The sequence below is a fragment of the Lynx rufus genome, unplaced genomic scaffold, assembly GCF_022079265.1.
Source record: "Lynx rufus isolate CCGP_SWC_20201006 ecotype Redwood Valley unplaced genomic scaffold, mLynRuf1.p SCAF_15, whole genome shotgun sequence".
NCBI lineage: Eukaryota > Metazoa > Chordata > Mammalia > Carnivora > Felidae > Lynx > Lynx rufus.
This window is the reverse complement of record NW_025814829.1, coordinates 22,978,722-22,991,996: the sequence shown is the minus strand read 5'-3', so window position 1 is coordinate 22,991,996 and position 13,275 is coordinate 22,978,722. Positions and strand designations below refer to the sequence as shown.

At 57.7% G+C, this 13,275-nt stretch overlaps 1 protein-coding gene across 1 annotated transcript; it reads right to left on the bottom strand.

The window, feature by feature from the left end:
• Window positions 1–4,316: 4,316 nt before the first annotated feature.
• On the bottom strand, window positions 4,317–13,148 carry ARL8A (ADP ribosylation factor like GTPase 8A). Its single transcript, XM_047076685.1, has 7 exons — window positions 12,869–13,148; window positions 8,289–8,369; window positions 7,846–7,919; window positions 6,514–6,607; window positions 6,286–6,353; window positions 5,974–6,044; window positions 4,317–5,428 (listed from the first exon to the last, which is right to left on the bottom strand). The coding sequence occupies exons 1-7, from the start codon at window positions 12,989–12,991 to the stop codon at window positions 5,379–5,381; spliced, it is 561 nt and encodes a 186-aa protein (XP_046932641.1). The 5' UTR covers window positions 12,992–13,148; the 3' UTR covers window positions 4,317–5,378.
• Between the last annotated feature and the right edge of the window lie 127 nt (window positions 13,149–13,275).

Sequence of the window (13,275 nt, the reverse complement as noted above, 5' to 3'; positions counted from 1 at the left end):
GGCCAGGCTGCAGCCTGGGGGGGGGGGGGGCGCGGGAGCAGGGGCCAGGTGGGGCAGGGCGGGTGCCCCCCAGCCTGTGTCTGGTGTTTCTGGCCCCACAGTTCTTGCTTCTCTGCCCGTCTTGCTGTCTAGAGGTGGACTTGGTCCCTCTTGTGGGGGTTCGGGTGTGCCAAAGCCCCTTCCCCCAGCAGGGCCTTCCCCGGCTGTCTCTTGGCGTCTCCCAGCCCTGTCCTCGGTGGGTGGTAATGCTTCCAGGTCCTTAGAACTGCTAGAAACTCTCAGCCCCCCAGCTGGGAGCCAGAACTTCACCTGCCTCTGTCTTGGAATCTGCTGTACTTTAGTTGGCTGCTCTCTAAGCGTTGCCTGCTGACTCTCATCCATCCTAGAATAGGGGGCCCTTTGGGGGCCAGTCCTGCCTGGCTCTTCTCTGGACCAGGTCTGCCCTAGCCTTAGACATCTCCTCCTCCCGGCACCTTCTCTTCTTCCGGAGGATTTCTCTCTCTTTCTTCTTCCTTCTCTGACATATCCTGGGTTGCCCTGTGCCACCCCCCCCCCCCGCCCCGCCGCCACCCGCCCCGTGGTAGGTACTCCCTTGTAGAAGGCCCTTCTTCAAAACCAATAAACTAGGTAGAACTATCCCTGTGCCCACTGGAGTTTCTTGTGCCACATCCTGACAGTGCCCAGATGCACCTGGCCCTTCTCCAGGACAGGTGGCGCCCTGGGGGGATTCCTCCCGGCCGCATTTGGCCCTTTATGGCCTGTGGCTGATGTCCTGCCCAGATTTATGGCCCTACGGCTTTTGAGGGGCAGAGCGGATGAAGGGCTTGGGAGGTGGAGTGCTAAGTCTTTGTCCTAGCCTGAGCCCGAGCATCCTTGGGAAGTCAAAAGGCGGCAAACTTATCTCTTCTGGAGCCCCCACTCTGTTCCTCCTCCTCCACAAAGCCCCCATTTTAGAGAAACCAGCAGCCTTCCTCGGTGAGCCCGGGGCCTTCCAGCCTCTCTGACTCTGAGAGCTGCTCTTTTTCAGTTTCTTAGAACAGACTGTTTTGCCCGTAGACGGCCCAGCTGCCTGCTCCCTGTCTGCCCCCACCCTGCCCCCACCACACCCCTCCCTGGCGGCCAGAGCTCCGTCCTGTGCCCCCAGAAACCCCTCAGCTCCTCCCGCTGGTCTTGCCCCAGGTGTCCCACTTCCGCCAGGTACCCCTCTGGGGTCCTTCCACAGCCCCCCTTAACCCTGTTTGGGCCTCGAGGATCTGGCACAGGTTCAACCAGAAGGGACACCTCGGCCTAGGCCACAAATCACTCCCTGCCTCCTAAGCCCAGCTTTGTCTCAAGTGCAGCTCTGGGTCCCAGTGGTGACTTCTGCCCGCCAGATCCACCTAGAACATCTGCACGGGGCCTCGGAAGGGATGATGAGGGACAGAGGTTGCTGAGCGCACTGGGCTCCTTTCTCCTCTGACCACCCCACCCACACCCCTTGGCCTCAGCCCGGCCCCGACCCAAGCCTCCTTCCCCCCCTCTCTTGGGGATCTTAATGGCCTTGTTCTCTCTTCCTGGCACCCACCCCCAGGACGGGTGACGCCAAGAGAGAGGGAGGCCGTTGCTAAGTGATGGAACTGCCATGCACACACTCTTTGTGCTGGGGAGTGACACCCACCCATTTCTCAGCAGACCTGTTGCCACAGTGACCGAAGCCCTCAGCTGTGTCCGTAGAAACTTAAGATGAGTGTGTGTGTGGGGGGGCAGGTTGGAGAGGGAGCCAAAGGCAGGCTCGCGGCACTGAGGATACGGGGGCCGTTTTCTCCACCCCCGCCCAACTCCCTCTCTACCCCCGTCCCCACCCTCGTTCTAGACGCACCAGTAGCTTCCCATGGGATGTAGGGAGGGGGCCCGGGGTGAACTGAGGTGAAGTCTGGCACGGGGAGAGGGCCGAGGATGGAAGGCTGAGGGCAGGGGAGGGGGCACCTTGACATCCTGTTTGGGGGGACTTTTCCAGAGGGCACCCCCCCCCCACCCCTGCTTCTCGGCCAGCTCAGGGCTGATGAGAGGGGGAAGATGGTGTCTCGAGGCCCTGCCACCAGCCCCGCCTTCCATGCCTGCCAACGTGAATGGCTTGCAAGATTAGTCAGCAGGCCAGCAGGGCCTTGGGAAAGAGCCACTGTCCCTCCGGCCTGGGCCAGCTGGGGGAACAATGTGGCGTTTGTTGCTCAGGGGTCCCAGGCTGCTGGTGGGGGGGCGGGTTGGCACACTGGCGGGTGGTGGATTTGAGCTGGGATGCTCAGAGGCAGCACAGACATTCTCCCTCCCCCTCGGGGCAGACTTTAGACCAGCCCTCAGACCCCGAGGTGGGGGGGTGGGGGGGTGGGGGTGGGGGGAGGGCAATCCACGGAGCCTCCCCCTTCAGCTGGGAGTGGGGGGGCAGAGAGCACGAGCACTTTGCATTGAGAATCACCTCCCTCCAATGGGACCGGACGTGGTCATTGAGCCTCTCAGTTTCCTCATCTGTAAAATGGGAACAACCCCTCTCTCACAGAGGAGTACAGTCATTAAACGAGACACGATATCTAAAGCATCTGGCATGACGCCTGGCACCTTTTCTTCCTTCCTTTTGGGAAATGAATTCTCTAGTACTACAGAGCAGGCTTGCCAGGGTACTCTCAAAACTCATCCAGGCTTTGGGACTTGAAAGGGCCCCAAACGGTGATTTACATATATACGCACAGTCTGTTCCCGGTCCAACTTCCACAAATTCTTTAGGTCCTATTAGGCACCTGCTGTGTGCAGGTGCTGTGGTAGGATGATGGCCTGCTTGCTGGTAAGTAGCTCATCCTGTCTAACCTCCAATGTCACCCCTCATCGGGGGATTCAGGACCGGGAAAGGCAGGTCTGCCCTGACACCTGCCCCGTCCTGCTCCCCACATGAGTGACCGTCAGGCCTCTCCAGCCTCCTAGGCCAAGGGCAACTCCTGCCACCTCTGCAGCCAGGAGAGCACAGGGGCAGCCTGGTCCCACCTTCAACCTCCTTAACCAGGGGGCACGTTTCCTATTCCTTAGGAGCTAGAAGACACCTTAAAACCACTTCACCCCATTTGCCAAATTCCATCCACATTCTTTCCTCCAACTCCTCTGGTAAAGGGGAACTGCCTCTCCAGGCAAGTCATTTCTTTCTTTTTAAAAAAAAAAATTTTTTTGGACATTTATTTTTGAGAGACAGAGCACTAGCAGGAGAGAGGCAGAGAAAAAGGGAGACACAGAATCCGAAGCAGGCTCCAGGCTCCAAGCTGTCAGCACAGAGCCCGACGCCGGGCTCGAACTCACAAACTGCGAGATCATGACCTGAGCCGAAGTCTGACGCTTAACCGACTGAGCCACACAGGCACCCCCCACCCCCAGAGTCATTTCTGACTATAAACTACTTTCAGGAGGAAGCCCGGGGCACCAAGAAGTTCAGAGCCAATAGGTGCTAATAGGTGAAGTTCAGAGCCAATAGGGCAGGCCCAGGACCCTTGAGGCCAAAGCCGTGGGATCCCTGCTCCCACATCTAAGGGAACCACGGCTCCTTCTTCCTGCAGAAGTGACTTCCTGCAGAGGCAGGACTAGAGGACCAGAAAACAGAGCTGCTGTAGGGGCCTGCTCTATTCTCCAGGGGGACGGGAGGCTGAAGGGGGCGGAGCAGAGGAGAGGCGGGGCTTTCCTGCAAAAGTGGGTCAAGATGGCCCCGGATTTGGGTAAGCTGGGCCTGCAAGGCTCAGAAGCCGCAGCTGTGGGCAAGGAGGAGGGGGGACCAGCTCTGAAGGCTGGGGTCAAGTAGGGAAAACACTGGGATTGGGCAGAGGAACAAGGGTACGGCCTCTCTCCCAAGAAACCGGTGGCACCGACACCAACAGAGAAGCAGGGAAGGGGGGAAGCCGTCAGGCTCTGCAGGCCCGGCACCGCCCCCTGGAGGACAATTCGCTGTGGCTGCAGGTAGGGCTCTGAACGGACTCGAGGGAGGCGCAGCCCCGCACACATCGGGATGCAGCCCCACACTCCCGCCACGCTGACCCCAGCCCCAGGCAGGTCCTTAAACAGACTTCCTCCTTAGCTCCACTTGGCAGCTGGAAGCTCAGGGCCGACCGCATGCGAGTCTGCCGAGGGAGGGAGAAGGAGGCCCGGCGAGGCCCCGCACACGTGCGGGAGGCGGCTGTGTGAAGTGCCATTGTGTGCCCGGTGTGAGCGCGTGCCTCCCTCTCCGTGGCTGTTTGTGCCCAGTGTGCGGGCCAGCCAGTCATTCCGTGGCATCTAACGGACAAATAACCAGCCCCGTACACCCCCCCGACACAAAACTGGTCATTTATTCGTGTTGTTAGGAGGCAAAAAAATGTACAGTTACAAGAATCATTTTCCAAACAGAGGTTAAATATGAGCTGAAAAGTGTAAAAAAGGAAGAGGAACATCACTTTACAAATCATTAAATTAAACACATAAACCAACAGAAAACAAAACCCAAAGAACCAACCCCCCATGCTGAGTTCTCTCCTTGTGCAACTCTGCAAAATGAGAACAGAAAATGAGGTGGCCCATGGAGTTGGGGGCCCCAGGAAGGGGCAGGAGCTGGGAGCCAGGAACGGGCAGGAGGGGCTGCTGGGGCGCCCCGGGGGGCTGGCCTCCTGCCCCTTCCGCCTGGTGCTCTCTGGCACCTGGTTGTGCCTGGTGGCCCTACTGAGGCTAGGGGGGCAGACAGGGGCACCTCCGGAGGTGGCAGTCAGCCTGTGACGTTCAAGCACTACGGGGACAAGCCAGATCGGGAAGTGGAAATGAACGCGACATGGGGATGGCCGCCAGTGCCCTGGCTGGTACCTGCCCCCCAGGTGCCAGCCTTCACTTTCCTAATCTGAACCTGCCCCAAGCCCACCCCGCATCTCTTTCCTTCTTTCCAGACCGCTCCCCTCCCGGGTCCTGACGGGCCCCTGCAGCATCAAATGGTTGATTTTAGTCTTTGCTTAAATTAAAAAATTAAAATATATATACATATATATACTGTACACACAGGACAACAACAGAAGAGTGTTGAAAAGGGCAGTGTAGGAGTGGGGCACGGGAGAGAGGAGGGCAGGGGCTATGGGGCCAGGGCTGTTAAGGGGCCGGAAGCAGGGCCGGCAGAGGGCAGAGGGAAGGGGAAGGGCGAGAGGTTAGGGGGCCAGAATGGGAGCGGTTTATTTTACAATAAAATCAGGAGTTCAAACCTCAGCAGAACAGGACTCTGGGATCCCCAGAGGGTCCCTCCCCACGCTGAGTGAGGAGGGACGGCCTTAGGGGGGACGGCAGGGTGGGCGGGGAGCTCGGCTTCGGGTTTGGATGACAGCAGGTCCCTGGTCCGAGGGGGAAGGACTGCAGTCTCAGCTTCTCCGTGACTTTGAGTGTTGAATAAGCCACTGTAGGGTGATATCTGGGTGGGGGACGACAGAGAGGTTTATACGCCTTCTAGTTTGTGCTGGGCCGACGGGGGAGGTGGAACAAACATCTTAGGGAGTGGCCTAAGCCCAGGGCTTCCGAAACTGCAACTGGGGATCAACTCTAAGGGCAGCAAAAGCCCAGAGCCATCGAGCTCCAAACAGCCCCAGATGAGTGGCGGGGGGCATCTGGGTGGCGTGAAGGACGGAGCCATGGGACGTCACAGCCAGAAGGGGCCTGGGAATCACCTGATCTAACCCTGTGACCGTTACAGTGGGGGAAGCAAGGCCCCAGGAAGGGAGTGATTTGCCTAAGATCACACAACCAGTAGAGGGCAGAGCCGGGTGATGCTCAGATTCTGAGCTTCCCCGATGCCTGTCCTACTCCAGGAGAACCATAGAGCTTTGGGCTTCAAGGAAGGTTGTGGAGTGAAAACCTTTGAGAGTCACTGCCCCAGAACACCCAGAAGTGCCTCTCCGCTCCTCCCCCTGTCCCGGGCTCTTCCCAGAATGCCAGCAACTCCCCCATACCCACGCGCACCAATGTTGTCCTTTTCTTTGCAGGAAATGGAGTAGCAGCAGATCTCTCGGTCCTGGATGGCAGAAAGATTCCTGGGGGGAAACCAGAGTAGAACCTGCTGAGGCTAGGACTGCCCAGGGGGCCTGGGGCTGGGGGCGCCAGAGTCCTTTGCTTGCTCAGGAGTTACAATGGGGAGGGCGAGGCTCCGGGAAAGGTACGCTCTGCTGCCACCATGTGGCGAATACTGAGAGCAGCAGGAAGCCGTCTCCCTCTCGGTGGCCTGGGAAATCGGGGGAGCAGGGAGGAAGGACAGAGAAGAGTAGCCAAACTCACATTTTCTCAATCAGCTCCTTCTCATCCAGTGCTCCTGGAAGGTCTCGCTTGTTACCCAGGACTAAGACCTACAGAGGAGGACAAAGACTAGGTCCAGGGCTGCCGGGCGAGGCCGTCTGTTTCCTCTCCCCACCTCAACCGTGCCTGGCCTTCACCTGCCTCAGGCCAGGCCCCCAGTGACTTCCCAGCGGGCTCCCTCCCCGCCCCCCACTCCAATGCGCTGCTGACCGGAATGCCCTGCAGCTGGGGTTTGTCCAGTAGGTTGTGCAACTCATTCTTGGAGGCCTCAATCTTCTCCTGGTCAGCGGCGTCCACCATGTACCTGGGGGACAGCAGGGTGGGGACAAGCAGGTTGACACTACAGGCTGAGAGGTAGGACAAGAAGGACCTGCTGCTTGCGGGAGCAAACCTCTTGTTTGGGCTTGGTCACCTCTTGATCTGTGGGCTATCTAGGCCTCCTCCAGGGCCTGCCGTTATCCCGTCGTCCAAAGTCCCCTCCGAAGAAGTTGTCATGCAGGGGGTGAAGCTTGGCTCTTTGAGATTATGTGTAAATCCCTCCCAAAGTGACCCTCTTAAGTCTTCAGGGAAAGACTAGCTATGGGTGAGTGAGAAAAAAGCAAAGGATGCCCCAGAAGATTTTCTTGCAGCAAGATACTTTTAAAAAATGAGGTCAGGGCCACCAGGGTGGCTCAGTGGGTTGAGCGACCGACTTCGGCTCAGGTCTCGATCTCGCGGTCCGTGAGTTCGAGCCCCGCGTCGGGCTCTGTGCTGACAGCTCGGAGCCTGGAGCCTGCTTTGGATTCTGTGTCTCCCTTTCTCTCTGACCCTGCCCCGCTCATGCCCTGTCTCTCTCTCTCTCTCAAAAATAAACAAACATTAAAAATAATTTAAAAAAAAATTTTTTTAAATGTTTATTTACCTTTGAGACAGAGACAGACAGAGCATGAACAGGGGGAGGGTCAGAGAGAGAGGGACACACAGAATCCGAAGCAGGCTCCAGGCTCCGAGCTGTCAGCACAGAGCCCGACGCGGGGCTCGAACTCACGGACCGCGAGATCGCGACCTGAGCCGAAGTCGGATGCCCAACCCACTGAGCCACCCAGGCGCCCCCCAAAAAAATGTTTTTTAAATGAGGTAAAAAACAATGAAAACAAAACAATCTTTTGTTTGGGCATACACATGTGAGATAAAATTATTTTTAAAAAGCAAGGGAACGAGCCATTTAAATCGCACAAAAGTCAGGAGAGCGGTGACTCTAAACTGGGGGGAGGCAGGGAGACACAGGTCCTTTGAGCCGGTTGATGCTCTGGTTCTCAGATTGGCCGGGAGGTGCCCAGAGTGTTTCACAGATATTCTTATCTGCACACAAAGTAAAGGCCGGCCGTGTACGGACAGTGTGTTGTGAACCCAGCACTTTGATGGATCCAGTTCTGGACCTGTGGCTCCTACAGGTAGTGAGGTTGCGGGGCCGGGGCGGGCGGCGGGGGGGGGGGGGGGGTGGGGTGGGGTCAGGGAGCCAGGTGAGGCTGAGTCCTGCCACCAGCCTGGCCCTGCACTTACACAATGGCACTCACTCCTCGGCAGTAGCGCTCCCACATGCTGCGGAATCGGGGCTGTCCCCCAATGTCCCAGAGCTGAGCAAGAAGAGGGTGACACGGTCTCAGCAGCAAGCAGGCAATCAAACCCATCTTGGCTCCCAAGTCCCCCTCCCCGCTCCCCTACTCCCTGCACACACCACCCCCACCCCCCTGCCCCCCCACCCCCCACCCCCTGCCCCAGGATTCACGTGCTGTCCGGTCCTCCTGTCTCTGCACCCTTCTGACTGCCTCAGAAGTCTTGTGCTCTTTTCCGCACTATCCAAGCCTCGGCTTTCCTTCAGCTTCTCCCCCCCGGGGTCGCAGATGCCCTCCCCAACTCCCTTCCGGGTGCCCGGCCCCAACAGGCACACACGGGCTCTTCTGTGGCCGCAGCTGTGCCCAGAGTTTTGGCTTCCTGCCGCTCACCTTGATGGTCACGTTCCCTTTGGTGATTTTGCGCATGTTGAAACCCACGGTGGGGATCATGTCCTCGTTGAACTGTCCTGACTGGGAGGAAGAGTCAGAATTGGAAAAGGGGTAACAACTGACAGAATCCAGATGCGCCACCTCTGGTGGCCACGGCCACAAGGCTGCAAGAGTGAGGCAGAGGCCAGGCCCGAGCTTCACAGGCACCCCTCTGCTGGGGGTGGGGGGATGGGGCCATCTCCTGAGTGTCCCTTGGTTTCAGGGAGGATGGCCATAAACAACTCAGGTGTTCACCCGATTCCTGGGGCTCTCCCATGAACACGAGGCCTGTCTTCTTCAGGCAAACTCAAAGTCTCGCAGCCCAGACAGGGGAAAAAATTCCTCCTAAAGTCTAACCTACATCTCTCTGTTGGAACAGGAGCCCCTTTATTGTACTTAGTCTCCAGTGGAGCAGAAGAATTACCTCCCAACAAAAGAACTTCAAGCAGCTCATGATAAGCAGTGAGGGGGGATCTCAAGGGAAGGAGACAGATCTTCAAACTGGCAGCAAATATTTTGAGGGAAGGTAAAGTGGCCACCCCAACGTGCAATGCCCACCAAGTAATTTCTGGATTATCCGGTGGTTGTGGTCTATTTGTACGACACTCCATTTGTTAGGATGGATAATCCACACTCTGTACTCCCTGTTGACTTATGTGTCTCCCCAATGGACTGAGAGCTTCTTGGGGAGGGGAACCACGCCTCCATTAACAACATTAGCAGATGTTTGCTGAATAATTAGGAGTTGACTATAACTCCATATCCCATGACCCACTCTCGAATTCAAACGATCGTCATTTCTCCCCCCTCTAAATTGTCTCCAAGATGTTTGCTCTAAACTAGCCCAGGCCTGAAGGCCAGACCAAACTTGCTCCAAGGTCATTTCCATGTTCACATGTAGGACAATTCTGCTTACAACCACCCTCCTCAGGTGCAGGAGATGGGACTTGCTTACCCTTGAATCTGAGGGTGACAGCCCTTGTCTCTCTACCATGCCATTTGTTTCCACTAGGTGGTAGGAATAATTTGCCTCAGGTCACGTAAGGAAGTCAGGGGCTCTGACCCTTAGCCAAGGTGTAGGAGATGACGATTTCTTATTCAGAGCCTGTAGGCCTGAATGAAGACTGCCTGAGGATCCATCCAAATGAGAGCGATCGATTCCCTTTTATCCAGAGGAATCACCCAAACTCATTCACCAAAGTTCTTGCAAGTGAGAACGGAGTCCTTATGACTCATGCTCATGACAAGGTAGAGTAAGGGTTCCCACCCCAACGGCCACAGATGCACTGCAGAGAGTCCGTAAACCCCCTGAAATTGCTCCCGATGTGCACGTACAAAATTTTTGTTTGTATGGACACTTCTCTGGGGCAAGGGTCTCTAATTTTTATCAGTTATCAAAAGGGTCCCAGAGCCCTAAAAGTTAGGAATCACCGAGGGAAAGGGAGCATCCTGAAGGAGGACGGCTTTGCTTCCAGCTAAGTATGGAGGCCCTAAACACATGTGGTCTAATATCCAAACCCCAGCAAGGTGCCAGGGTGGGGGTGGGGGCACCCTCTGGACCAAAGTCCACTCCTCCCCGTCGGGGCTGCTGAAGAACATAAGGGTCTAAAGAAGAAAGCCCAGTTTTTATTAACCATTCACATGGAGGAGCGTGGGCAAGACACTTCAACCTCGTTGGGCCTCACGGCTTCCTCCCGTGAAATGGGGACAAGGGTTTTTGTTTCCTAGAGACTGGCAGATAAGGCTCACAAAGTGCTTGGAAATGGAAATGGTCTGGGTATCGCATGAAGAGCCATCTGGCGTCTCTGGCAAGTAGAAGATTCACAGGCTCCCATATACATGAAAAAGCCTGGCCTGGCAGAATGGGATTTGGGGCTAGGAAAACGTTCGGGAAACCAGGCTCCCCGGTACCCAAGTAGCCAGTTCAGCTGTGAATCAAAGCTAAGCTGGAACCGGGTTATGACTTCATTTCCCTGCTAATGCCTCCTGATCTCACAAGCTCCTCACTTAATGGCTGGAAGTAACCTTTTGTCTCAGACTTGAATACCTCCTGGCTCATTCCCTCTTGGGTGGGCTCCAACTGTCTGAAAATTCTGTATAATGAGTCAAAAATCCATCTTCCTATAACTTCCATCCCTTGTTCCAAAGACTTGGGTACCCCAAGAGTAGTTCTTCCATAGGACAGTCTTTTACACTTTTAAATATTTGAAAATGGCTCTCTTTTTTTCCCTCAGGCAAAACATCTCCTACGTTCTACATCACAACTTTTTGAGAGGAACTCAACAGAACGCTTCTAGGTCCTTAGAAGGACTGTGAAGTCTCTGTATAATTTTTTTTTTTCCAGTTCACATTAGCCTGCTGAGTAGCTAGACACATAAACTCAACTTCTATTTACAGTCAGACCTCATAGGGGGAGTAGAAAAAGCCAAATGGGAAAAAAGCTGAGACCAACAGATGACAAATGAGCGGGCAAAGGTGATTCAGAAAGTCAGCGGTGGGCATGGGAACAAAGGCCAGGGGTCCCGATTCTTCATTTCTTTCTGAAAGACACTCTACTGTGGTTATACACAAGGTGGGCAGAAATGCCAGTGCGGGAGCCCTGGAGGATTGGAGAACACCAGTTTCCCTGATCCTAAAACTCCCGCGGAAGTCCACAAGGGGTGATTTTTCTTGGAAGGCCTCTTTAAAGGGAAATTTTGCTGGCACTTTTAGGATGGTGAGCCCTTCGGGTGAGCCGAAGTGGCAAGTTGAGTAGCGAACGGGGGAATGCATGGGCTAAGAGCTGTACATCACCCAAACTCTGACCTGGCAGTGTAATATGTGACTCTTGGGTTCTGTTCCTGGGTCTGATCCTGTTTTGGATATGATGCAGGTCTAGAGGAGGCCCTCCTGACGAGGAACCGGAACCCACCTGGGTACCTGTGCATCTCTGCCCAGGCGCGTGGCTTCCCTGGGGACTGGAGGTGACACCTAGGGTGAGCTGTTAGAGCAGCAACAACTTGGTCCTCCTCTTGGCCTTACCCTGGAGACGTCTCCCAGATCTAAATGCCTAGAAGCCAAGCCACCCAGGCCTGCAGGATCAGAGCCCCGGTGTTATGTTCCTGCCCAAGGGGGCCCAAGAGCCCAAGTCAATGCCAAATCTAACTAGGGGCCAAACTCTCAGACAGGAGCCCAGGGGCATATGTTGGCTAGGAGACTATCATGCCAAAAAACCCAGCAGGGGCCTGAAGGTCCTGGCCTGTCGGATGAGGAACTAGGAACCACTGGGTGGAGAAAGGGGCAGGAGTCCTCTGCAAAACATGTTTGGAAAAGGAAGCCAGTGCCTAAATATGTGACCGTGGGGTACCCGCAGCTCCAGCCTCCAGCCTTCCCTCTGCCCTCCTGCCTCAGGCCATGCTCCTTCTGGGATGCTGAGATCCATCAGGGGGGCCCTCTTCTTCCAGGATGGGCCACAACACAGAGAAGTACCTGGGCTGACCGGCCATACTTCTTTGCTAACCCACATCATCGGCATTTTTGGCCAGTGTGTGGCCAATCCACAATTCTCAGAAACCCCAGTATGGGTACTGGGACCGGCGGGGGGCAACCCCAGCACCTGCCCCAAGCCTCCCTCAGCCCCACACGCCCAGTCCAGCCAAGCTCTTTAATGCAGGCCGCAGCCATTACCGCAGCCTCAGCTCACACACCCATGGAGCCCATCTTCCCTTTCTGTAAGACAGATTTTAACTCCTTCCCCACCACTCCCTGGCAGTGAAAGACTTACAATTGCCCATCTCCGTCTCCACTACCCAAAGCCCTCAGAGCCACTGTCTCCCGTGTCCCTAGAGTGGGCAGCGCCCCTCCAACTCATCCTCTGGTTGGGGCACCTCCTGCTGCAACTTCTGAGCCAGACGGAGACTCCAAACTCCCTTTCCGATGCCATCCTCCCCGGACCCCCAGCTAAGACGCCGCGGGTTCCTGGAGAGGAGGAGTCTGGGCCGGTGCCAAGGGCCTCAGCTGATGCCACTACCCCCAGGGGACACCTCCCCTCCCCCTCAACAGCGCCGGGGCTTCCCCTTCCGGCAGAGAGGGGTTAAAGCCTCGGGGTGGGGCTGGGCTTGCCCAGGCCCCTTCCCCAAGCCGCTCCGGCCGCCCGGTCCCGCGACCCTCCGCACGCTGGGCGGGAAGGCCCGGGCGCTTTCGCCCCGTCATGCCCCCTCGCGCGGGGACCGGAGGGAGCCTGTCTCTGCAGGCGGCGGATCCCGCCAGCCTCGTGACCCCCAGGGGCCGCCAGGCCCAGGGCCCCAGCCGGTGTCCTCGCCCCCCTTCCCCCGCCCCCAGCCGTGCCATCCCGGCCCGGGCGGGACAGCGGGTCGCGCGCCACCCAGGTCTCCCACGGGCCGTGCTAGGCCCCAAGCGCTCGGGCCCGCTCCTCCCCCGCCCGGCGCCCGGCGGTGCCCGGCCATGCCAGGCGGCGACCCCGGCTCACCAGGGCGCGGCGCAGGCCGACACAGGCCCGACCCTCGGCCGGCGCCCCGGGCCCGCGCCCCGCGCCCCCGTACCGCGATCACGTTGACGAAGGTGGTCTTGCCGGAGTACTGCAGCCCGACCAGCGTGAGCTCCATCTCCTCCTTCCAGAACAGGGCCTTGAACCAGTCCAGCAGCTTGTTGAACAAAGCGATCATGGTCGCTGCGGCCGGCCCCGCCCGGTGCCGGCTGCCCGCCGCCCCTCGGTGCCCTCGCGCTGCGGCCCGGAGCGGCCCCTCCCCGGTGCGGCCCGGGTCCCGCGGCTCGGTGCGGGCGGAGGCTGGAGCGCAGCGGCCGACGACTCGCTGCCCCCGGATCCGCTCGCCGATGGGTGTGGCTTCGGCGCCCTCCTCCCCCTCCTCCTCCTCCTCCTCCGCCGCCGCCGCTGCCGCCGCCGCCGCCGCCGCCGCCCTCCCGCGCCGCCGCTGCCCGGCCGTGTCCG

Coding starts and splice junctions, on each gene's coding strand:
- ARL8A (XM_047076685.1), bottom strand. CDS start 12,991: ATGATCGCTTTGTTCAACAAGCTGCTGGACTGGTTCAAGGCCCTGTTC. Junction 8,370..12,868: donor CCTTCGTCAACGTGATCGCG/GTACGGGGGCGC, acceptor TCTTCCTCCCAG/TCAGGACAGTTCAACGAGGA. Junction 6,354..6,513: donor CCCAGCTGCAGGGCATTCCG/GTCAGCAGCGCA, acceptor CCTCCTCTGTAG/GTCTTAGTCCTGGGTAACAA.